The sequence below is a fragment of the Thermobia domestica genome, chromosome 18, assembly GCF_964235325.1.
Source record: "Thermobia domestica chromosome 18, izTheDome1.hap1.1, whole genome shotgun sequence".
In the NCBI taxonomy this organism is placed as follows: domain Eukaryota; kingdom Metazoa; phylum Arthropoda; class Insecta; order Zygentoma; family Lepismatidae; genus Thermobia; species Thermobia domestica.
Window position 1 is genome coordinate 76798670 of NC_137471.1, and position 26486 is coordinate 76825155.

Below are 26486 nucleotides of genomic sequence, written 5' to 3' on the forward strand. Positions count from 1 at the left end.
TCGTGTTCTTGTCGTTCAAGGTTAATGGAAAAGATTGTAAAACGTGTATAACCGAGTAGAAAATAGAGACAAGTTACTCATATGTCAGATACGTTCGGTGAATCAGTTAACTTAAAGAAAAGAAAATAGTGTCCAAGGCATTTGTCTGTAATTGTAAAAAAAAAAAACAAAACAAAAAAAAACCTCTTAAAAGTTACTTTCAAACCCACCAAAGTAACATTTTTCTTTTACCTGTTCTCGAAGTTCCTCTTCGTATTTCTATCTGATTCGATTAAATAGAGCTTCGAATAGAGACTATGTTGAATTCATTTATTGACTAAGCCTGAAATTCTGATAAAGATATGGCTATGATTTTACTACTACTACTACTACTACTACTACTATTATTATTATTATTATTATTATTATTATTATTATTATTATTATTATTATTATTATTATTATTATTATTATTATTATTATTATTTAAAATACGAAGTTTCAAATCAGGCGATGCAATGTTTACGTAAACTAAATGATAATTTATTTGATAATATTTACTAGTCAATTATACATTTGTGAGGTTTTGCTTTGGGAAATTAAGTGCATACAACATTGAATAGTAAGAGTATTACAATAAAAATATATTATTAAAAATATTGATTAAGTAATTGGAGTTAAACATGCTTTCCAGTAGGAACTATATATAGAGAGGATTTACTTTAAAATGTGATGCAAACGAATATTCGAGTTTTAATCCGAATAGAAATCGATAACTTACACAAGGATATTTACTTCATTAGTTGTATAAATCTTTATGCTTATGGTATTATAATTCTATTTAAAATTATGATTTTTCCATTTCGAAACGTAGAAGGAGAAATAAATATAATATTCTATTTGTTAAGGATACCTTTCAAACAGTGAAGATTTCAGGGCATGACCTGTCGGAGAATTTGAGATCCTGTCGACATAAATTTCCCCTTCGTGGCCATAAGTTATCTTCGATCATGCTCAAATGGACTAATAATGTTTTATCAGTTTTTTCTCATTCATATCTTGACCATTACCGGGGGAGAATCTTCTGAAATTGTCAATGCTTATAATTAGTTTTTCACTACAAATCAAAGGATAATAATGACATATTGAACATACTTAATATTTTGTTCTCAGCTGTGGATGTTAGATTTGCAATTCATATAATGTTCGCTTCTAATCGAATTTGAGAGAAAAGTAGTTTCCAAAGATTTATTCAAAGAAATGTTCTCAGTCCTCTGATGAAAATAGGAACACACTTTTAAGAAAAAAAAACGAATATTTTCTACAGGGTTTGAACACATAAACTTCTGATTGACAGACTAGTCACCCAAACCGCTCGACCAGTTCGTATGCCTTCAATAACCTCTTTTGACTTTTGTGTAAAGTGGTTTCCTGCTCCACACTTTTTTTTTATTTTGTTTGTTTGTTTATGTCGATACAACTATAAGTTTGTGGTGAATATTTGGACGTTACAGGTCTTGCAATGCATAAAAGGGTTTTTCGTATAAATTACATTCAATTTTATGTCCTAATAACTTATATACAACAGGTTGAATCTGTGAAATGATTGGGGTTGGAGTGATCGTAAATATTTTCATAGTTAGGAGCCTGGATATGCAAACCCGCTTAGCGTGGGGATTTACTTATGTGAAATTTGGTACATTCAAATGTTCTCAGTAGAACGATGAAAATCACATTCCCCGTCCCCTGTGTGAATGCAATATACAACGTTATCGTTGTACTATGTTCCGAAGGCCATCGGTTTCATTCCCCAGGCAATGACGTTGACGGCCTTTCCTTACTCTAACTGGGCACATGTTGAGATGTTGCCTACAAGTAGGGCCTAGTAGGTACCTTCCTATCCCTTTCTCATAGGATTGTAGTGATTGAGGAACGACGTCTCTTTGCGCATACGTATTAGTATTATTCATTGTCTTATTATTTTCATTCATATTATTATTATTATTACTAGTTTTATTATTATTTTTCGTAGCAGTATCCTCCTCCTTCTTCTTCTTCTTCTTCTTCTTCTTCTTCTTATTATTATTATTATTATTATTATTATTATTATTATTATTATTATTATTATTATTATTATTATCCTTATAGGTCGATTTTGCCCCCGAACATTTTACTTGTTATTCACTTACAGTATTATGATGGAATCTCGTGTTTGACATATTTTTAGGCCTGTCTGTATTGTGCATTGACTCTTAACACTTTTCTTATTTGATGCGTAGTTCGCTTGATATTGGCGTGTAATACTCAATTTGAACACTGGACTTTCTATCTGAATGTGGAACCATTTTTGGCGGCCATTTTGAAACAGGTTTGCCCAAAATGAAAACAAATGTTGTACGAAGCTGTTTGGCTTTCCACGATCTATCAAACAAGGTATCACTCAACCTATATTCCCATTTGAAATTTTGAAATTGGTCCCGGGGCCCCATGATTAGGGCTCTGGGGACACCACGACAACATCATTCCAAATTGCCTATGATGTTTTCGTTTTTCATTTTTTTTTTTAATCGTTTCCTACTCATACGTTTCCGATTTATAAGTACTGGAAATTTTATCTGCTACAGGACCAATTTTGGGGTCTATCTTGAAAACGGTACCCCATATTAAAAATTGTTTCCTACAAAAATTGTTCAATTTTTCAAGCTCTTTCGAACGAGGTATCACTCGACCTATGTTTCCATTTGAAAATTTCACGTTCACCCCCTCCCCTCAAAACGGGGGGGGGCGGGGGAAACCTAATGTTTGACTCATTTCTTAGGCCCCTCTGTATTGTACATTGTCTCTTAATATTTTTCTTATATGATGTATAGTTCGCGAGATATTGGCTTGTAACACATATTTTGACTCATCCTGTATATATATATATATATATATATATATATATATATATATATATATATATATATATATATAGGTAGATAGATATAACCTGGCAAAATTAATTTTGTAATTCAAATATTCTATTTATTGTTCAAAACTATAGTTTTATCACGGCTGAACGTAAGTCCTGCCTTTTCTAAACGTTTGAGCGTTCTTTAAGCCGAAGTCTCTGCTCCGATAAAACATCAGCATAAAAAGGGACAAGTTCGGTCTAATACGCTTCTTTCAGTACCATTTGCATTAATCTAGCAAAATGGGAAGAAGTTCCCTTAAATCGTAGCACCCACGTATGTACAAACTAGTATATGCTTTCATGGGTTATGAAGATTGTTTCAACAGTGACGGGACTAGGCTAGCTGTTGCCCGGGGCAAGAACTCGCCTTACGGCCTTCCGCCCCTCGTGACCAAGTATTTATTTATTTAGCCTATCTTGACTTACAATATGGAGAGTATCTCCTATAAGTTCCACAGTTGTCATGCATATAAATCAAATTGTAATTACAGCTTATTACACCATTTGAAGTACAAAATTATAATAAACATCACATGTTAAATTTGTTACATAATTACATCATATTCATACATCGTTATCATACATCGTTATTCATACATCGTAAACCAAAACGCTCCCCGACTACACCTGATATTGGCATCACATAGTAATTCTCCTATTCCATTTCTTCTTCAAGTGGTAAAGCTTGATTTCAAAATTGCAGTACATAATTTAATTTTTAGCAGAAGATAAAACACCAAACTAATTAGTATTTGATTGCCAAATAATCTGAGAATAGCATGTTTGACATACAGTTACAGTCTTATCATAATAACTGCAAATCACAATGTTTTTTGGAATTATATCGGGATATGAATATGTGTACAATGTATCAACAGTATGTTGCTTTAGAATAGAATATGTAATTATGACAAACAATAAACTGTTGTCTCGAGTATTATACTCGGACATTTTGCAAATCTCTTAAATCGTTGCAAGTTAAATGAAAACACTAAAAGCTGAAAATAAAATTTAACTTTGGGTTTTTTTCTGGTTGCAAAGGATTTTACGTCCTCAAAAGATAGCTTTGAAGCTAACTTATGCTCTATGAATATGATTCTAAGGTTGGTGAGTTGTCCTGTTAATTTCAGAACTAATTTTTTTATGATCTTTTTACAATTTTTAATGATCTCTTTAGTGTGCTAAAACTCCTTTCCTTGCCTTATAATGAAAATAAATATTTGTACAGTTTTGCGTTCCCCTCCCCCCAATCCGGCACCCGTTTGCCCTTAGTTGCGTCACTGTTTCAGGTTGATTCTCCTTACGTTCAAAATTTGTGAATAGGCAAGTAAGAGTTCGAGAGAAACAAATAAATTTTTGTTTTCCAAATAAGAAAGCGCTTCTATTAGAACATTGTTTAATTATGTGAGGAAAGAGTAACTAAAACAAAATGAATTTGATTTAACTATCACAATTATCTTTTACAATTTAACCTAAAACTTCTCTCATAATCTTTCTTCTCGAGATGAAGGCCTTAAACGGGAAGCAGAAGGTTCTGGATCCCCCTTGTAGGTGCATAAGACTAAACTTACATTAAAATACTTTACTGAGTTTATTCAAAATGAAACAAAACTTTCGTCCTTCTGAGAATCAATTTAGATCTTTTCCAACATTTGTTCTTTAGACTCTTGCGTTCCTGGATTATTCCTATCTTCTCCCTTCGTTAGGAGTGTCAAACTTACGTATTGCGAACGCCCTGTCAACAATGCACTCATCACCTGATGAAATGAGGAAAGTTATTGTCATGTTTGCTAGAAAATATCCTCCGACTTTAACAGGTTTCAGCAAGCTTGTGCCGTACGAAAACTATATATCATTTTATAACCATAAAATTCCACTTTAACACACTGTACTCTGAAATATGTACTTCTACCGTTCGATAAACAAAGTTCCAAATTCCCTTGTTTAAATTTGTCCCTGCTGTTTTTCCACTACACGCAGAGATTCAATTCTGAACAGGAAAATCTCTTCTCTAAAATCGTTGCGTTAGCCACCAGCTTTCTGAAGTAGACCAACATTGTGTTTTGATTTTCATGCTGTTGTAAAACAAGTACAGTTAACAGATGTTTTACCGATGTTCTGAGACTTCAGTTCATCTCATTTCTTTATTATTCTCGATCCATCCCTTGATTAAATTCTTCTGGCAAAATTACGAGTGTTTACAGCCTCACAACTACTATAATCTGTCCATTTTCTAAAGAAATGCGATTTCTCACTAGGTTCCGCCTCTCTAACCCGTTCGTGTGGTTCCAGTTCAATGGAACTTCTCAGGAAATTCTAATTTTCGAAACATCCGCAAAATTTGGAAAGATTCAAATTTATACTGTCTTTTAAGAAAGTATTTAAGGAAAAGTCTTTTGAGAAGACCTTTTGATTCTTTGACATATGTAACGTTTGTGGGAGAGGCCCTGATATAAATTACGTCTTAACTCCCTTTGATCTGCCTGAAAATCTTCTTCATTTTCCATTATTTTAATCTCAAAATACGAAGGCTTTATCAACGGTTGAACTTAGTTATCTAAATTACGATTGTTGATGGCAGCTACTGTGAAATTCTCGAACTTTCTTGGATTATGTTATCCCACATAATTATAATACTCGAGAAGGTACGATTGGATCTTCAAGCTCTTTTAAATTTCTTAATTCCCTTTCAGATGGTATTGCTTGTACTTCGAGTACAATTTACTCATTTTTCTGACTGAAGATAGTTTTCTCAATCTTGAAAAGAAAAGAGATGTTCAAGGAACTTAAAAAGTTCGTTACTAAATTCTCTATGTCTGTGTCTGTGTCTGTCTGTTATTTGCGATTTTTCAATTTTGAGCCCTCCATTCGATAGAGCATCAAAAACTGAGAAGTGTTTATTTTTGGCTTCACTCTAGCCTATTTCCGGAGGTTTAAGGAGCCATATCTCGGTAACATTTTCCAGCTTGGCTTTAGTAGACTTAAATCCGATTTGAACTACTCGCTGAGCAAAACAATACGTTTATTATAAAAATTAATAACGTGTAACAGTATCGCTAACTATCCACTTGACTTCATCATCACACATGTCTCGGGAACCATAAGATATAGAGAGATGATATTGGTGTTCATCAATACCTCAGAGAATGGTGAATACTTCGGTAACAAATAGTAACTGGTGGTCATTGTCCAACTGGCCACTGGTTTGGTCAGTGAGCACAAGTTAACATCGGCACCAAAATGTTTACCATCCTCTTATGTATTGATTAACACCAATATCATTCCCAAGATATTGGCCAAAAAATAGTTCCGATTTCGAGAGATTTAAGGAGCCATATCTCGGGAACTGTAAGTCATAGAGAGATCGCATTGGTGTTGATGAATACCTAAGAGCATGGTGAATAGTTTGGTACCAAACAATAACCGGTGGCTACTGGCTAACTGGTCACCTTTCCCCAGGTATTGGCCAAAAAAGTTGGAATTTCAGGAGATTTAAAAAGCCATATCTTGGGAACTAAGTCATAGAGAGATGATATTTAGCGAATTTTTGCGCGAAACAGAAGGTGTGGATAAGAAGATTTACTTTTACACGTAGGAACAATCACAGTTATCCTTCCCACTCCATCTCTCAATTCTTTATAAGTTCGTTCTGTCAATGCTCTTGGTGCATTCTCAACTGTTTTTCTAATAAATTTCGAAAAGGACTATAACGTGGGTAGCGACCTGAGTCTCTATTTCATTTGATTAATTAAAGCTAAAGAATTCCAGTACGAGACTATTACATAACTCTACAAAGAAGGTTAAATTTGATTTAAAATTTAACCAGTTATTTTTTGCACCATTAATCAAAATGTTCAATAAGAGCTTTGACCATATTTTATTTACTAAAATGTTCCAACTCTTTGCGTAGCCTGTTAAACTTTCCAAAAATGAAAACTTATGTAGTATAGCTTAATGTCATTAAGCTTTCTAAGCTTTTCGCAGCTACAGTATCCTGTACTACTTCTTGCTTGACTTTTCCTGAGACTACGAAAAGCTTCTATAATTGTATTGTATTGTATTTATTTTCATCTTTTTTCATACAAATTGTTCACAACGTGAACATATGAGTTGGACACGTCATAAGAACACTGAATGTGTATATATATATACATTTAAATCTACATGCAATATTAAAATAGTGTGAATTTATGTTTAAAAAAAAAAGTACAATTTTTCATTATTCTAATTTACATGCAACGGTATAAAACAACATAACAGTTAATAAAACCTTACATCATAGATATACAAAATATATATACTTTAAACCTTATTTACTACAGTTATTCTTCTACAGTTATTCTACTACCGAGATATTCTTCTACAGAATTTGACTGCTTTATTGAAACCGGATGTTTTGTTTTTTAAAGTGGAAGGAAGCTTGTTATAAATATTCACTGCCATAGGAAATGTACTATTCTTATGTACTTTTCAACGTGAGGACTCTACGTGAAGATCAGACGCTTGTCTTGTATTATGCATATGAATATCTGAGTTCAACCGGAAGCTGCTTGTACTTATCTGTATATCTTTTCTTACAAATTTTAGAAGTTCATATACAGGGTGGTCGTGCATGAATGTCGGAAAATTCGAGAGATGAATCTACAGGTAAAAACAAGCAAAAAATGTCATGTGGATATTGGGTGAATGCGGCTTCGTTTGGACGCTAGAGGCGTCTGAAATGTCACCTTCCGAGGCGGCAATTTGCAATATCTCAAGAACGGAGAGAAATACGAATGTCGGGTCAAAACATATCAAAGGAAACCCCATCCGAAGAATCCAATTATGCATAAGTAATGGCGAAACAGTGGCGGCGCTAGAGAGGGGCACAAAGAAAATGAATGAAACATGGAGAAAAGTGAACAATTTACACTGAAAAATTGTAGGAGGGGATGTTACTTGGAACATGCAACAACAAATGTTAATGAACAAAGGCAATAATGGCTACGCTGTAGGGACACTATGAGAGGTGGAATGTTGAAATACAGTATCATTTTAACGGAGAGAAATAGAAATGTCGGGTGAAAAGATATCAGAGGAAATCCCACCCGAAGAATCCAATTATGCACACATACTGTGGAACAGTGGCGGCGCCTGGGAGCTGCAAAGATACTGTTAAACACTCTTAGTGATGAAACGTGCAGATCGTGAAAAACACGTATGGAAGATGAGACCAAGTGTACTGTAAAAGCATGAGGTATTGTACTTACCATGGTCAACATAATGCCATACCATAGCAGCTGTTCAATATGTCCTCCTTGTTCTTCGAGGCAGACAACTACACGATGGCGTAAGGATACTCTGACTGGTGCCAGTATCGCTGGCGTTTGCCGTAATGTGGCAAATGCAGCACATACACGCTGGCGAAGATCTTCAACATCATGCAGGGGCCGTGTATACACTAGACTCTTCACGTAACCCCACAGGAAAAATCTAGGGGATTCAGGTCGGGTGAACGTGGGAGCCATGCTTGTCTTCCACCATGACCTATCCACCTGCGTGGAAATGTTTTGTTCAGATATGCACGAATGGTATGACATGAGTGGGCAGGGGCGCCGTCATGCATAAACCACATACACTGTCGTGTCCCCAGTGGCACATCTTCAAACAGAATAGGTAGGTTCTGAGTCAGAAACTGGAGATACGGTATTGCGGTCAATCGCTGTGGTAAGAAGTGTGGTCCCACAACGTTGTCGCCAATAATACCAGCCCACACATGCAATTGGAAACGCTGTTGATGCTTCGTCTCTACAATTGCATGCGGGTTGTTGAGTGCCCATCGATGGTCATTGTGGAAATTTGTGATGCCATCCCGTGTGAATAATGCCTCATCCGAGAACAATACCTGTGTTAGAAAGGCTGGTGATACACGGCTGCGGCGGTATAACCAACGACAGAAACGTCGTCGGGTTTCATAGTCACCATCGTATAACGCATGCGTTCGTTGTACGTGGTATGGTCTGAGATTATTACTATGCAAGATGCGATTATTACTATGCACGACTTGATGCGAAGCGTGTTCCTGCCTTGCTATTCGTCGGGTACTAATATTCAGGTTCCGGGTCACATGTCGGAGTACCCTCTCTTCCAGTGGGGGTGTTCGAACGCGTCGTCGTCTCGGAATGTCTGTGTTGGGAAGGAATGACCCAGTGTCCCGCAATCGCTGATGAATACGAATAAACATCTCCGGTGCTGGAATTTGTCGATCTGAGTAGCGTTCCGCATACAACCTACGTGCTTCTTCTGCATTACCTTCCGCTAAGCCGTACATCAAATGCATATCTGTCATTTCGGCGTTAGTGTATACTACCCTATTCATTGTGGTGCATTACACATAGCACTTGTCCGTCCGCGCTTGTCAACATCAACACTGTTTCACAAACTAAACCACATTCACATACACATGGATCACTGCCCTGCCTGTAGAGTTTAGCACTAAAACGCTTGTGCTATTACTGTCATTGCCCCATTCAGTACGAATGAACTGTGCGCTGTCCTCTGCACCTTCGATGCGAACGCTCTCGTTACCACGCTTTCACTACTCCTATAACCAACTCTACTACGCGACGCTCTGCACGCCCCCTTGTTCCATCTACTGTAGCTATGCGCCCTCTGTCATCGGACATGTATCATACAGTACACCTAGAGTTGTATTCCTTGTTTCCTTATTGCTTTTAAATAGTTGTGTTTTCACCAATTTAAACTTTTCTCCGCGTTTCATCCACTTTCTTTGTGCTTCCCCTGGCACCGCCACTGTTTCGCCATCACTTATACATAATTGGATTCTTCGGATGTGATTTCCTTTGATATCTTTTGACCCGACATTCCTATTTCTCACCGTTACAAAGATACTGTATTCCTACAATCCGCCTCCCATAATATCCCTACAGACTAGCCGTTGTCCTTTTGTTCATTAACATTTGTTGTTGTATGTTCCAAGTAACATCCCCTCCTACAATTTTTCAGTGTAAATTGTTCACTTTTCTCCATGTTTCATTCACTTTCTTTGTGCCCCCCTCTAGCGCCGCCACTGTTTCGCCATTACTTATGCATAATTGGATTCTTCGGATGGGGTTTCCTTTGATATGTTTTGACCCGACATTCGTATTTCTCTCCGTTCTTGAGATATTACAAATTGCCGCCTCGGAAGGTGACATTTCAGACGCCTCTAGCGTCCAAACGAAGCCGCACTCACCCAATGTTCATATGACATTTTTTGCTTGTTTTTACCTGTAGATTCATCTCCCGAATTTTCCGACATTCATGCACGACCACCCTGTATATATATATAGACCCCTATATATATATATATATATATATATATATATATATATATATATATATATATATATATATATATATATATAAACATGGAAGAGGTAAGGTTTCAAGAAATTTAAATAGAGGTTTAATATTCGACCAATCTTCAATAGTACTTGTAAAATTGTATCCACCCCCCCTCAAAAAAAGGTAGACACTTTTCGTATAATCTTAATATAATGTTGAGTTGATTTGGAGTTTAACGTCCCATTCAGCAGCGAGGCTATATGGGAAGGGACCTACTGATTAACGTGGAATCTGAGCCACATGAGCTTCCGCTGGGAATCGAACCCGGGTCTCCCACGCCAAAGGCGTTATTTAATCTTAATATAAAAGAAGTTACTTTAATCATCATAAACTTACTACAAATTGAAGATAGCATACCTTGCTTAAAGCCGACTGCCCAGAACTGACTGCTGAAATAGTCAAGAACCATATGCATAATAAACAAATTGTTAGGTTTAGGTCATTCCACCTACGGAATAAGAAAATAAAACAATGTGTTAAATAAATGTTTGACTACATAATTTTATAAACAATGTAATTTTTTTTCATGATTCATTGACTTCTGCACAAAATCTCAACTTGTAGGTTTCTTGTCTTCCCTTACCATATGAACAGATAAACATGCATTGAAGGCAGATCATCTTAAGTACATTAAGAAGTATTAAGCAACAAGTATAAAAGACTAATCACTGATGTTCGGAAGTATCAAATTCTGAGGAAAAGTGATACATATATTTCTCAGCGAAGACAATTCTAAAAATCAAAGCGCACCGAAGTTCAAAAAATAGAATTCAATAAATCAATAAATAGAACACAGAGGATTTACATGTTTCCTATTATTGAGCTCCAGTTATCCCACAAGAAACATTCTCCGCTCAAGTTATTTTGTTCCCTTATTGACTACTAAGCAATTGATTTTTTTTAAAAGAAGAATGTTTCAGCCACATAAATCTTTTGAGTACGAATTCAAGAGGTCATGGAAACACTATTCTCTGTTTCTAAATTATATTGCCTTATATAGTTTCAACAATTTACGTATTCTTCTTATAGAATAAGCTGCTGAAGAACGTATTCTGTTCATGCCTTCGATTCATTTTAAGATCTCCTTTGTTTTATATGACACTTCTTTCTAACAGTTTATTGATAAAGCATGAAACGTTTTTGTTATGGTTAGTATTGCATATATGTAGCTTATTACAGAAGCCTTTCCATTCCAGATTTTACGCTACAATGCATTATGACTGAATTATGTGATAAAATAGTAGCACAATTTTTATTAAAGAAGTTTCTTAAAAATAATGTTCTTTACACCTCAAAAAAAAAAAAAAAAAGCAACACTACAAGTATATCAATAACCACCTGGTACAACACATATATATACTAGGTGGTTATTAATGGAATCACACAAAGGCAATGTATAATTAGAATTAATTTCAACATGAAAATTAATAAGAGCAAAACGAAAGTTATGAAATGCATAAGAAAAGAAGAAGAAGAAAAGATCAAAATAAATCACGTGGTGGAAGAAATGTAGAAATTATGTTACTTAGGAAGTAAAATAACAATTGATAATAAATGCAAACAAGATGTAAATTCCAGGATAGGTCACGCAAAAAAGGTATTGAAAAACAAAAGCTTTTAACCGGAATTGTCGACATAAAATTAAGAAAATGCCGATGAAAGCATATGTATGGAGTGTGTTGTTGTACAGATATAAGGCATGTACTCTAGGAGAATGGATGCCTTCGAAATGTGATGCTATGAAAGAATATTGAAAATTAGATGGAAGGATAAGATATCATATAAAGGAGAGGAGTATACTGAAGAATATTTCAAGAAGCGATAGGGTGACTGAACACAATATGAGACATTGGGAAATCACCCTATTAGCTATGAAGGAGCAGCAGAAGGAAAAAAAAACACTTGGAGATAGTCCGCGATTGAAATATGCGTAACAAATAGTTCACGATGTAGGGAAGCAAAAGGACTGAAAATTCTGACTTAGGGCAGGAAAGAGTGGAAAGCTGCATCAAATGAATTGGATGATTACTGACCTGAGGAAGAGAAGAGCGAAACTCCCATAAAATTCCAGCAAGCTATTACAGAAATATTATTCATATTTACACAATTAGAAGACACAACGCGTAATAACTTTATTTAATACTACATACGTCCAAACACAACGGAATAGGCAGAATTTGAAGAAGAAGAAGAAGAAGAAGTGGAAGTAAATGAACTGTTAAATTACTTCTATGATGGGAAGATTCTCAAGTCTAATACCGTTTGTAGCATTCTGCCACGAATTTTAACGAGGTTTTTCCTCAATCCCAGGCGAATATTGGTATGTATTCTTCTAATATACGGTATAAACAATAGTTGATTTCCTTACCAATATTGTTAAGTTTTCATTGTTAATATTGACAACCCAGCCACTCAGTGCCTAGTTTGGGGATGCGAGTTTGAGTAAAACTGGATGCCTTCCACTCACCATCTAGAATGAGTGGGATAAACCTAATATTTATATGCGAGAGGTTTATCAAATGGGGATAAATTCAAATAAGAAAACGTTAACTTCATTTAATTGATATCACTATATTTCTCATAAGTAGGATTTAACTGTAAGATTTCGTGATGCTTTTAATAACGGATATTAGGAACTTTTGCCAGACGAGTATTGCAATGATCGAGTATTGAGCCTTTGAGCCCTGAGTAGGTGTAACACATACCTGAAGATTTTGGTGGTGCTCCAACGGTGACCTGGTGTCGAACGTAGCTCCTCTATGATGATACTCCTTAGTACTGGACGGTGAGGACGAGCATTGAGGTATGGACTCCTCTCAAATGCTTATCTGGACGTGACGTTCTACGTGGTTTAAATAATGTAGTTTACGATGACTTTCCTTTGGCTGTCATCTGACTGTCTGGCGATTTTAACTAAGTTCTCCAAGACTTAATCATGGACTGAATTCAACTAATCTTCAAAAATCCTCAAATTGATCTCCAAGGACTGATCGAATCGGCCTCCAAGGACTGATCCTGAACCTCTCTCATCCTCTGGTTTTGTTGAGCCTGGTCCAACTTTTGTCGTCTGCTTGTCGGCTGCTTGTCGGCACGTGCGACCCCTTTTCGCATGGAAAAACAAATTCCCTCCATGTGTCAAGACTCAAAAACTGCAACTCTCGACACACTCTGATTTCTCGATTCTAAGCAATTTCCGCATATCCGTGATTTCGTGAAATTTGTGAAATCTTACAGATTCTCTTTGTACAATGCACAGAATCTGGCTAATGCGAGAATAGACGCATTGTCTGCATTGCCAGACTCTCGACGAAGACATTTTATTAACATTCTATTTACAACATTATGCTGACACTGGAATAATAACATTGTGCAGCTTGCATTATATCTCATACATAACATTCAATCACCTTAACCTTAATATACGATTCTTGTAACGTAAACATTAATTAAAATTGAAAATATAAAAATTATTAAATCGAAAAACGAGTTCTGCCACAATATTTCGAACGTAGAACAACTTTTAGTTGTATCTGTAACTTTGTTAGATCTACCTAGTATAATATTGTTAAAGTTTAATGAAACAAACTGTTTCAAAAAACGAGACAAATTTTTACTGAGTTGAACAAAATAATGTAATAGCTCATACGTAGTTTTCGAGAAAATGGAGAAAAAATAAATTAATTCTGTACAAAAACTATGCCACTTATTGAGGTGTTTACAGTGTTTACCCGCGTAATAGTTGCCTTCGCATAATAGTCGCACCTTAAGTTTGAAGTAAAATACTCGCCAAAAATTATCCCCTCATACAAGTCGCAGTCTGAGGAATTTTTGTCTTTGTGAACGAGATTTCCTTCGATATTGTTTATCTTACGCGAATCCGAGCAAAAGAACTTTTCGTGTTTACTGATACGTTATATCGTGAACCATCTGTCAACAGAGATCAAGCAAACTACTTCCTCCCTCCATTTTATGTTAACACAATGCTCTATGCATCAAAATTCGAAATTGTTTTGATCATAGCAATAATTGAATGGCAACTTTCCTCGTGTAATAGTCGCAGTTGGATTTTCGCATTTAAAAATTGATACAAAAAGTGCGACTATTACGCGAGTAAACATGGTATTTTTAGCTCAACTTCTAATTTCTGTTTAACTAAAATATTGTCCAAAGACAAAATATATATCAGTAGATAGAACGTACCACGCAGAACAAATTAACATGTTTGCAGGTAAAAGAAAATGTGAGGTTTAATTTTTGAGGAAATCAAAAATAAAGTATACATTTTTTGCGGCGATAAAAGGTATATCATTCATTGCCAATAAGAATTGACGGTTTTTATTTTGGTTGAATAAATTCTTATTTATTTATGCACTGTATAAGTAGCAGAATATACTACTAACTAGAGCCTTTCTATCTCAACTGTGCCCCTTCTGGCGCTGCTGTCGATATGTGATTTCCCGTACCTCCCTCGAAAGCGGAGGGACAAGTTGATGCGGCCGAGATCTTTCAATTGTTGAAAGCGGAAACGTTGCCACAATGAATTATTTCACGGACTTCGGTGTGCTCTGCCTTATTAGCCACTCTAAGTAGCCTACGATCTTCACTCATCAAGACCAAACGACTGAATGACAAATTGGCAACACAGTTGAGGTCATTCACTTCTTTTCCCTAGCCAAAGGGAGGTTTTCAACCGCCAGAGGGTGACGGGGGTGGGGCCGAAGTATAGTTCGCATAGTTTGCGAGGGCACAAGTGGAATAGACAGGCTCTACTACATTTTATCTATTTTTGTTAATCTTTCACTTTACTTTACAAATACTAGTTGTGAATTCTACAGTATTACTAGCATTTAACCCTAGATTACTAGACCGGGTGAAAATTCACCCAGAGTTTGCTTTCGTAGCGTGTTACTACAGGTCATCATCATCTAGTTTCACGTAACTCCTGGTATTCTCCTTCCTTTCTGTGCAGCATGTGACCGAGTGTTGAGAATAGTGTCTTGAGATTCAGTTCAGCGTCAAATACAGGCTGGTGGGTGATTTTGCACGCAGTCTAGTACCTAGGTATTTGCGTTACTTTTGATTAAGCAACTGGCTAACAAAAATTGAATTCATCACACATTTCGAAGACTGCATAACACGTAGCCACAAGTCGTATGCTGTAATAGTAACAAGTGCTTAAGAAATAAATGTTTTCTTAATTTGCACTTTACATTTTTAAATAAAAAAAATGGATGAATTTTCATCCAGTTTAGTATTGAATATAAAGACAATCTCTCACAGTTTTCTCAAACGCACCTTTTCTCGTATTGTTAAAAAAAAGTATTTGATAAAAAGTAAAATACACACAATGAAAATTTATTGAAATACTTGTTTCAATTTTATAAACATTTTGAGTAAAGCATAAAGTCTTATTATTAGTGATCAGACAAATGCTGACTAATGTGTTTTGTGGTGGAAGTGGGATTTCAGTTCATGTATGTTTTAAACAAGTTCCATTTGACATTATTTACCAAAAAACTGTCCATGAGTAGTATATTATCTATCTTAAAATATAATTATTAGCTTCAAATAAAGTAAATCACACCTAGGGAAAAAAGTTAAAAAAAATCTGGGTGAATTTTCACCCAGTCTAGTATTAGAAGACAAAAAAATAAGTCTAGTAATCTAGAGTTATGGCGAAGAAATATCCAAAGATGAGACATCAATACATGTCATTGAGTTGAACAAAACCATGTAAGTGAGTGTTAACCACCATGTGTAGTTTTCGAGAAATATCTTTAAAAAAATTATTTTCAGGGTGTTGAAAAAACATGTCGCTCGTTGTCTATAACACTGTTCAACACCAATTTTTTCCCCTGAAAACTAATAAGCGATTCTGAAAGGATTTGTCCCACTGAATTCAAAAATAATAATAGCTTTTGTGTATCAGGTCTCAATTTTTGGAAAACTCGGAAAATGTAATTACAAGTTTCTACATTCTGGGACTAATTTGGATTTGTTATTAAACATATCCTTTTTTATAATAATGATATATATGAGCAGTATATATATATATATATATATATATATATATATATATATATATATATATATATATATATATATATATATATATATATATAGGCCCGTATTTAGGTAAGCGCTATTCTGTGCTCGAGCACAGGGCGGCAAAATTTTGGATTTTTTAAATGAAATAAAATCTTTAAGTGTTAAGTCCACGATTATGCCAGCGAGGCTAAAGGAGACTGTGCTTATGAGGATGAAAGAAATGGTAAATTAAGAAAGTGGTAGGAAACTGGAGAACCCTGAGGAAAGCCACATACACGGCGTTTGTCCACCACAAAGCTCACTTGGCGCAATCTGGACCAAGGACCCCATGCACCAGAGGTGAACGCTCTACGACTGAGCCACCGCGGCCTTCAGGATTTTTTAAAGATTCAAAATAAAGTAATATTTAAAACTAGCAACCGGCAGAATCCCGCAAAAGCGCGAGAAAATATGTTAATGTTTTTAAGTAGCTCTAGTTACAGTAGTTACTAATTAGCTAGCTTATCTGATTATTTTTAAAAAGTCATCCATTCCCACTACAACCCAAAGGGGTGAGGATGGACTTTACCATCGTGAAAATTGATATCGTTAAGATCAGCGACTTTGAAAACTATGAATTCAACACTAATATCTATCTTTTTCGATTACTTTTAAAATCTCGCCCTCTCCCTGCGGGGTATTATGACCTTGAAGTTGAATTGGATTAAAACTGTCATTATTCATCTCAGCAAAAAACAAAACTATAAATACAACTCTAATATTGGTCGTTTTGGGGGGAGGCGGCAGATTTTGTGCAGGGGCGGCAAATTATTTAGAGCACAGGGGTGAAAAATATATAAATACGGGCCTGTATATATATATATATATATATATATATATATATATATATATATATATATACTGCACACAGCACCGTTATTCATAGATTGCAGTACATCAAATACAGACGTGTTCAAATTATTAAATTCACGCTCGAAAAATGCAAAATTTATGTAGGAGTCCTAATTTCAGAGTTCTAGAACATTTAATGTAATTGTTAAACCACCAATATAGGAACCTTCATTTGTTTACTGTACAGTTGAAGTGGTGATATCACCGTTGAACAGCAGATAGTATTAGTGACGGGGGGGGGGGATCTGAAAGTGGTGTTTCAGTTATACATAACTATTGTGGTTCCTATTAACAAGTTACAGTCTGAAGTGTTGTGGTTGCTGTCGTAAGAAATTAACTACATTCAAAGTGTTCAATAGTTCGAATGGGCCAGTTTAAAATGATCGTGACGTGTTTCGTGTATCAATCTTTTATTATGTGTAGTCCTGTAATTTCAGCATAATGGGAAAAGCAAGAGACCTTTCTCCGCGTAAAATGGAAGCTAACAAAATACTTCTGGTGGAATAAGATATCATGGCAACACATTACTAGTAGAGTTGGGATAGTAAGTAGAATCTTTGTTGAAATGAATAAGAGATAAAATAGGGTTGGGAAGTGTGGGCGAAAACGAAAGCTATCGCTAACGTAAGAGGTATCAGAAAACTAAAAAGATTGGCTGTGGGAAACAGAAGTGCAACTTCTAATAGACTTAAGCATAAAATAGCTGAGTATGGAGAGACATTTGGCCTGAGAGTGTTCGAAGGATTGTTTGTGCCGAGGGAATAAAAGCAAACGGTCAAGAAAAAAAAAAATAGAATCTACTCCAATCATGGCAAAGAAACGCCTCGAATGGACAAAGCCTAGAATATTGGACTGCTGACGATTGGAGAATAGTGTGTTTCAGCGATGAATCATGTATCTTTGTCTGTGACGAATGTTCACAATGTGTGCGATGTTGACCTGGGAGGAATTCAAGTTGGAATGTCTTTAATAAACCGTCAAGCATCCTACTTCAGTCATGGTCTGGGATGTGATCTCTGTCTTCGGGCCTGGAAGACTGTATATAGTAGAGAGGACAATGAAGTACGACCAATACCTACAAGTTCTTCAAGAAGAACTGCTTTCCTAGACTGCACACTGGTTTGATGACGTTCAATTCATCTTTATGCATGATGGAATCCCATACCACCGGGCCAAAGCTGTGACAAAATTCTTCAAGGACAACGAAATTAGTGTTCTTAAGTGGCCAGGCACTAGTCCTGCTATGAACCCGATTGAACACGTTTGGAGCTTCATGAAAGAAAAGCTAGAGAAGAAGCACATTAGAACCAAACTTCAATTGATCAAGGAGATCAACAATTTGTGGTATCATGATGCTGAATTGAAGGCAAAATGTGCTAAACTCGTACATAGGATGCCACAAAGGATAAAAGACTTAATAAAGAATAAGGGATTTCATAAGAAATATTAATCTTTGTGTGAGAGATAATTTTCTTGTAACTATTCCATTTGTTTTATTTCCAATTTGGATATACACACTTTATAGTAATTATATTTGACCCCCTGTGTTTCCTCATAAATATGTCGCTCTCAAGTGGAGAATTCCCTAGTATATTAAAAATTGCAAAAGTAAAACCAATATGTAAAAAAGGCGACAAATCAGCGCTTGAAAATTATAGGCCTATTTCGCTTCTCTCAATTTTCTCAAAAATCTTAGAAACTACAATGAGTATCCGGCTAGCATCCTTTTTACTTAAACATGATCTAATAACACACGAGCAACATGGCGTCCTACAAGGTAAATCAACAGAAACTGCAATATATAACTTCGTGGAAAGTGTGCATAAAAGTTTAGATAGTAAGGAGAAATGTATAGGTGTTTTTCTGGATCTTCCGAAGGCATTTGACTTAGTGTCACATAGAAATCTTCTCTCAAAGCTACAAGATTACGGAATAAGAGGCATTGCATCCAAATGGTTTCAATCGTATCTGAAAAATCAGCTGCAAGTAGTGGAAATCACATACAATAACAGGGATACAAACTAAGCTACATGCTACATATCAGAGAAACAAGAAATAACACGTGGAGTGCCACAAGGATCCGTATTAGGGCCGCTATTATTTTTGATATATATTAACGACCTACCAAGTAATATTGCTCCAGCAGAAGCATCCCTTTATGCAGATGACGCTAATATTATAGTAAAAGGTAAAACAAATGAGGTTGTTGAAGGTAGTGCAAACGAAATCCTTTGTAAACTATCTCACTGGGTTAAAGAAAATAAGCTTAAATGAAATATTGAAAAGACACAAGCAATCAAATTTCATCACATGCGCAACAAACATGTACAGCCTAGGAACATTGTAATCCAAAATAACGAAATGGAATATGTAAACTCAACAAAGTTCTTAGGAATTTGGATAGATAAAAATCTCTCCTGGGATATGCAAATAACTAAGCTTAGTAAAAAATTAAACCAAATGTATTTTGCAATTAAAGTACTTAAAAATGTTTTATGAGAGTCTACTTTAAAAACAATTTACTTTGGATTATTCCAATCGAATTTAACATATGGTATTATATTTTGGGGAAATACCCACCAGGCCAAAGTAATTTTTACGATACAGAAACGAATAATAAGAATGATGGCAACTGCTAAACCAAAAGATCACTGCAAACCAATATTTAAAAAACTTCGTATACTTCCAGTGCCCTGTTTGTATATTTTAAATCTATTCATATTTGTAAAGAGACACCTACAAGGTGTCCTTACGCGAGTAGAACAGCAACATAATCATGATACAAGAAACAAATAAAACTTTTCTATTATAGAACACAGAACAGTATTATATGAAAAAGGGTGTAAATACGCAGGTATCATGCTTTACAATAAACTTCCGAAAGAAATAAAAACTCAGGACTCTGTTGCTAAATTTAAAAAAGAACTCCAGAAATATTTATTACAACATTGCTTTTACTCGGTAGAGGAATACATGAACTGCTAAGTGAATAGAAATGTTACATGATGTACAGTAAATCAATGTTATTACTCGCTTTTAGCATTAGATATTTGTTGGAGGATTTCTAAATACACTGCAAGTAATAATTGCTTAATAATTGCTAAGTTTATTTTTAACAATGATGTCATGTAAAATGTACAGTGTAATAAGATGTAAGAAGTAAGGCTTAATTATTAACCTAGTGTGTGTAATTTTCACTACTATTGTTTCTTTTACTTTTGTATTCATATATAAATGACGTGTCCACTTCATATGCATTGTAATACAGTGCTAAATGTATGAAAAAAGGACGAAATAAATACAATACAATACAATACAATACAATATATTTGAATGTTACGTACGCATTTGTTTTATTGATATTGAAAAGCATATGCCACACAAACTAGAAATTAAGACAGAGTTACAAAGTAGTAATTTACACTAAGTTCGAACGTATTTTCTCACGTAATATTGTAAGAACAGTAAAATATTCAGAAACTGAATGTGGAGTTACTTTGAACACGTCTGTACAAACGAACATTAATGGAAAATACATTACTTCCAGTTCTCACCGTAGACGAAAGTTGAAAAAATGTTGCGGGAAAAAGTGGAAACTTTACCGTCAGAACTAACTTCTCCCACCTACACCTGGCAACATCGGACGGCGGTGAAACAACTGATTATCAATATTGTATGCTTACTTCCTTGCTTGTTGGTGTGGTGAGCTGCATTATCTCTTGACGTACTGTGCTAATAGAAGACAAACAACATTGAAACGTGTGTTCTGGTAACTCATAACTTGTGGATCTTTTGTTGTGAACTGGGTAACATTTGAAAACGTTGCTGTGTTTTGTGTTTTATAGTAGTACAATTTTGAAAATGCCTAGGAACTGCAAAAATGATCCTGACAACTTCCGTTATGTGTGTGGACGGATAACTCCAAACCCGAAGCTCACTAAGATAACGCCTGTTGTAAAAAAAAAAAAAAAAAAAAAAAAAAAAAAAAAAAACATATGAATTGTATTTTTCATCGAAAGTCGACGTATACAAAGCCTGGACACCGAAATTCTGTTGTAAATTGTGTGCAGTAAATCTAAGGGCTTATTACGTGGTTCTCACAAGTGTATGCCATTTGCTACACCAATGTTATGGTTTGAATCACGTGATCATGTACACGACTGTTACTTTTGTCTATCAAATGTAAAGGGAATAACCTCCAAGGGTAAACGATCATTACAATACCCAGATCTACAATCAGCTAGAAGACTCATCCCACGTGGTGAAGGTTTTCCTGCGCCAGTGCCGCCAGACGTATGGACAGTAGACAGCAGTGATGTTGATGAAAGTGAAGATGGTATGGATACTGAGAGTGAAGACCCTACATACAATGCACGTACCAGAGAACCACATTTGATAACGCAGAGGAACTGAGCGACCTTATTAGAGACTTGAACCTACCGAAGCAACAAGCTGAACTCTTATCTTCAAGATTTCAAGGTTGGAACCTTCTTCAAAAGGAAACGAAAGTGACATTTTACCGTAATAGACAACATGACTTCCTCAAATTTTACAGCAGTAGTGATGATTTCATATATTGTGCTGACGTGGAAGGACTGATGCAGGCATTGCAAAGAAAGTATAAAGTCGATGAGTGGCGTTTATTCTTGAACTCGTCAAAAGCAAGTATGAAGTGTGTTCTCCTCCACAACGGTAATATCTACCCTTCCATTCCAATTGGATATTCCGTTGATCTGAAGGAGATGTATCAAAATGTGAATCTCCTTTTCGACAAAGTGAGGTATGCTGAGCATCAGTGGAACATATGTGGCGCCTTGAAGGTGACCGGTTTGGTGTTAGGGTTACAGTTGGGCTATACAAAGTACTCTTGTTTTTTTTTTTTTTTTTTTTTGTGTGTGTGTGTGTGTGTGTGTGTGTGTGTGAGTGGAGCAGTAGAGCAAGGGATCTGCACTACACACAAAGATAATGGCCTATTCGTACGACTCTCACTTCCGAAATTAAGAATGTGAAAGAGTAACCCCTTGTTGATCCCGAGAAAATTTTTCTGCCTCCCCTGCACATTAAATTAGGCCTTATGAAGATGTTCGTGAAAGAGTTGGAAAAGGAAGGACAAGGATTTAAGTATCTGCAGGAAAAGTTCCCAAAAATATCAGATGCTAAACTAAAAGAAGATGTATTCATTGGACCCGATACGTCAATTGATGAAAGATGACATATTCGAATCAAAACTGACTGAGGTGGAACGGAAAAAATGTAATTCTTTTAAAAGTGTCTCAGAAAACCTTCTGAGAAATAACAAAAGTGCGAACTATGTGCAACTAGTGAAGAAGATGTTGTCAAACCTGCACACTATAGGATGCAACATGTCACTAAAAGTGCATTTTCTACACAGTCACCTATCTTTCTTTCCCGAAAACCTAGGAGTTGTGTCTGATGAGCACGGTGAGAGGTTTCACTAATCCATTCAGACCCTGGAGCAGCGGTACAAAGGGAAATCTGGTGTCAATGCTCACAGATTTCTGCTGAAAGTTGGCACGTAACACGCTCCCCACATCACACAAGAGACAAGCTTCATAAGTGTTTCTTTTCGTTTGAGTGCCAATGTATAAATGCAGTGATTTCAGCCGCGGCTTTTCCTCACTTACACGTGGAAACTTTGTAGTTTTCATTGTTAGGGGCATAGGAGTTTTTCGCAGTTTGACATACGAAATGTCGCATTTGTTTTTACAAATCTCGCATTTTGTCGCATTTTGGGCTATACAATTGCGCATTTAGTCGCCAAGTAAATTAGTTTATAAGATTAAATATACAATATTATACAAACTCTAATACAGGCTTAATATACGTACTTCATCAACTTGCGAAAAACTCCTTTCTCCTATTCATTGTTTGTCAGTCTAATATGAATGGAAATGCCACGAAATATAAAAATATACATTTTCGTTTATATTTCTGAGATCCAGATGTGCCACATATATATTTTTCAACATCTTGTTTTTACATCAAAGTCACAATATTCATTAAAATTCATACATTAAAAAAAAAGCCTTTTAATCTTTATTTACAAATTTCTCAACAACCAGACCTGATACATTATATCTGACTTCATATTCGTAATCAGGTCAAAAACTATAAAGAAAGCCTACTTTCATTCAGGAAAGAGAAAAAAAGTAAAACTTTGTAGGACAGTGTAGGACTGGAAAATATTATATATTTCTTAGGATCACGGAAATGGGGCTTGTAACCAAGGTTACTAAAGAACAGGTTGCCTCGAAACCCTTCGGTGTTCGTTCCGAGAGAGTCGGTGAAGATCGTAATACGTCACCCATAGACCAAACGCTTTGAAGACACTTGAGAACTCTGTGATAATCCTACAGTTTTAAATGCACTAAAATTTTAGGCAATAATCCTGGCGTATTGAAAATTAACAAAAAACACAAATACTGTCGAAAATGGAGAATTTATTTTAAGCAAATTTCTTTTAAAATGTGGTGTTGTATGTACTGATGAAATGCTGAAGAAAATGACCGAAGACAAAGATGTTCTTAAGTCAAGTGTGCTACATTGAGGCACAATCAGCAATGGAAGAAGATGGACTGGCGTATATAGCAGGTTGGCTTGCAATAATAATAATAATAATAATAATAATAATAATAATAATAATAATAATAATAATAATAATAATAATACAAAAACACATCCTAATTTAAGTAATCAGTACCGTACAGTAAAAATGTTCCCTTCATCATTGTTTCCCATCATCGATTGAAAGCAGTGGTGTAGTCACGGGGCCATCGGGGCCAGACCCCCCAAATGATTTCCTGGACCACTGAAATGACCAGCTTTTAAAACACCATCGTCAGATTACCTCGCTTCAGTAATTTAAAAATAACAAAGTACATATAATTAATAATAGGTAAATTATTTACCGATCCTTACCGATCGAAAAATAGTATGGTATCTCTTCCGTGTAAGAAAAGACCAAATGCAGAGCTTGCTGCCACATTTGCTACAATCGATTGTTCTAGTACTTCTGTTCGAATAATGTCCAATATGAAGAATGAAAATATCTTATATAGGCCCATTTTAAAATAATTGTCAATACTATGCTAATACGAGAATTTGTATCATGTTTTTTAGTCAAGAATAATAAATAAATATTTTTGTCAGGAAATCTTAAAGAAATTATTCGAAATTTCAAGGAAAACGACTCTTATGTAAATAGGTTCTGTGTAAAGGGGCTTAAATTATAATAGTTAACGCACAAAGGCATAACATTTGGTCCGGAGCTGTAGTTCTTGGTTAAGCATAATAAAAGCTACTTGGTACATAATATTTATGGAGAAAAAGCCAAAACAAAAATTAAAAAAAAAGTGTTTTTAGTTTTCCGGACAGAAACGAAAAAATTTCCGGTTTTTTCAGGCCTCAAAATCACTAATTGTAACTTTTTTTGGGGGGAGGCTTTGTAAATTGTAGCTGTCCTCCCCCCCAAAAAAAATGACGGGCCCCTCCGAGATAAACCTGCTGGCTACACCCCTGATTCAAAGCTTGTCTCATGGCCCTCTCACACAGCCCACTGAAGAGTGCTTTCGTGTGTAAAAGATACGCAAGGACAGTTTTCATTTTATCATGGAAGAACAGTGCGTAGGGGAAAAAATACCATGAAATGTCTAAAGAGGATTATTTGTGGGAGTAATGCTAATGCGAATTCTGAGATAGTGACTACATTTGTGCGAATGAGAACATATGCCAGAATTAAGGTTTTGAATAGTTTGGCAAAACAGAAAAGTGTTAAGGTTTCTGTAAAAAGAGAAGGAAGCTCTCAGGACAAACGGAAGAGAAAGCTCAGGAAACTTGTCCAGTGAGATAAGGTTTCTAACAATAGAATATTATCGTAAAACACAATTATTATTATAAATTCTGTTCTCGATCATTATTCTATGTAGTAAATTACAGACACTTAAGTTTGATTCTGCATGCAAGCAACAAAAAGGATTTTACTATGTAACGTTAATTCAGTATAGGACTTCTCACACGGAGACCCTCTTCTTTATTCTTAAGTGGGAAAAAAGCAGACGACAATTTGTTGCGCGCCTCACGGATCTATGAGTGACGTCATTCCGGGACAGCCTATGACCGTTCAGCATGGTTTAGAGGCAACATGTTCTCTAGTAATCTTGGCTTGTAACATTGTAATATTAGCACATCCGCGTGTCCGTTATTCCATAAGATAACTCTTGAGCGGAAGAGAATTTTTTAAAATTCTTTTTCCTTGTAATAGATAGTTAGAGAGATTATCTCGGCCTAACTTGTTAATAGAATCAATTCGTTAACGTGTTAATGGGTAATGGTTACTCACGTCCATTGGATGTGCGTCAATGTTAGGAACAATCAAAATAACAATAGATACAATCTGCTTGCAAAGGTTCGTATTTTTAATAGACAGTACATACGAGGTGTATCCAGAAAGTAACTTTCCCACGCGTCCCATAGTTGGTAAACCGTATGTTGCGCGAAGCGACTGCGTGCAAGTGAGAGAGTAAGATCCAGCGGAACTTCCTTAGTACTCTCAATACCGTCGTGGCAGTGGTTGAAAATGGACGTTCCTATTCTAGCTCCCGACGCATGTGAAGTGCGAGCAGTGATAAAGTTTTTCAGAGCACAGGGCATAGCGCCGCTTGAAATCCATCGTCAGCTGTACCAGGTCTATGGGCCTAACGTCATGAGTAAGCAGATGGTGCGTTGCTGGTGTAGACAATTTGCAGCAGGACGCCAAAATGTGCGTGATGACGAGCGCAGTAGGAGGCCAACCATCATCACAGACGATCTTGTTCGGAAACGCATAATGCAGAATCGCCGCTTCACAATAACGGAACTCCAGATGCAGTCGCTTCGCGCAACATACGGTTTCCTAGTTATGGGACGTGTGAGAAAGTTACTTTTTTGATACGCCTTGTAATATAAGGAAAAAAATTGTATTTCAGCAGAATAAAAATTATCGACAGCATCAGATTGTTAAGATCAACATACTTTTTAACATTATTAAAATTAGTTTCTTTCGATCTTCTAGAAAACTATGCGTGATAATTCTCATTCAAATATGTCATATAGTTCACCTGAATGTGATCTGTCGATATATATATATATATATATATATATATATATATATATATATATATATATATATATATATATATCGTAAGGATCCCCCACATCACGACAGAAGCAT

General features: G+C 35.7%; 1 protein-coding gene across 1 annotated transcript in view; it reads right to left on the reverse strand.

The window, feature by feature from the left end:
- LOC145676144 (uncharacterized) overlaps positions 1 to 26486 on the reverse strand; it is a 140634-nt gene that overhangs the window by 39276 nt on the left and 74872 nt on the right. Inside the window, exon 4 of the mRNA XM_081747051.1 lies at positions 10676 to 10766. Within this exon, the coding sequence (XP_081603177.1) occupies positions 10676 to 10766 (91 nt within the window). The remainder of the gene's footprint in view (positions 1 to 10675; positions 10767 to 26486) is intronic.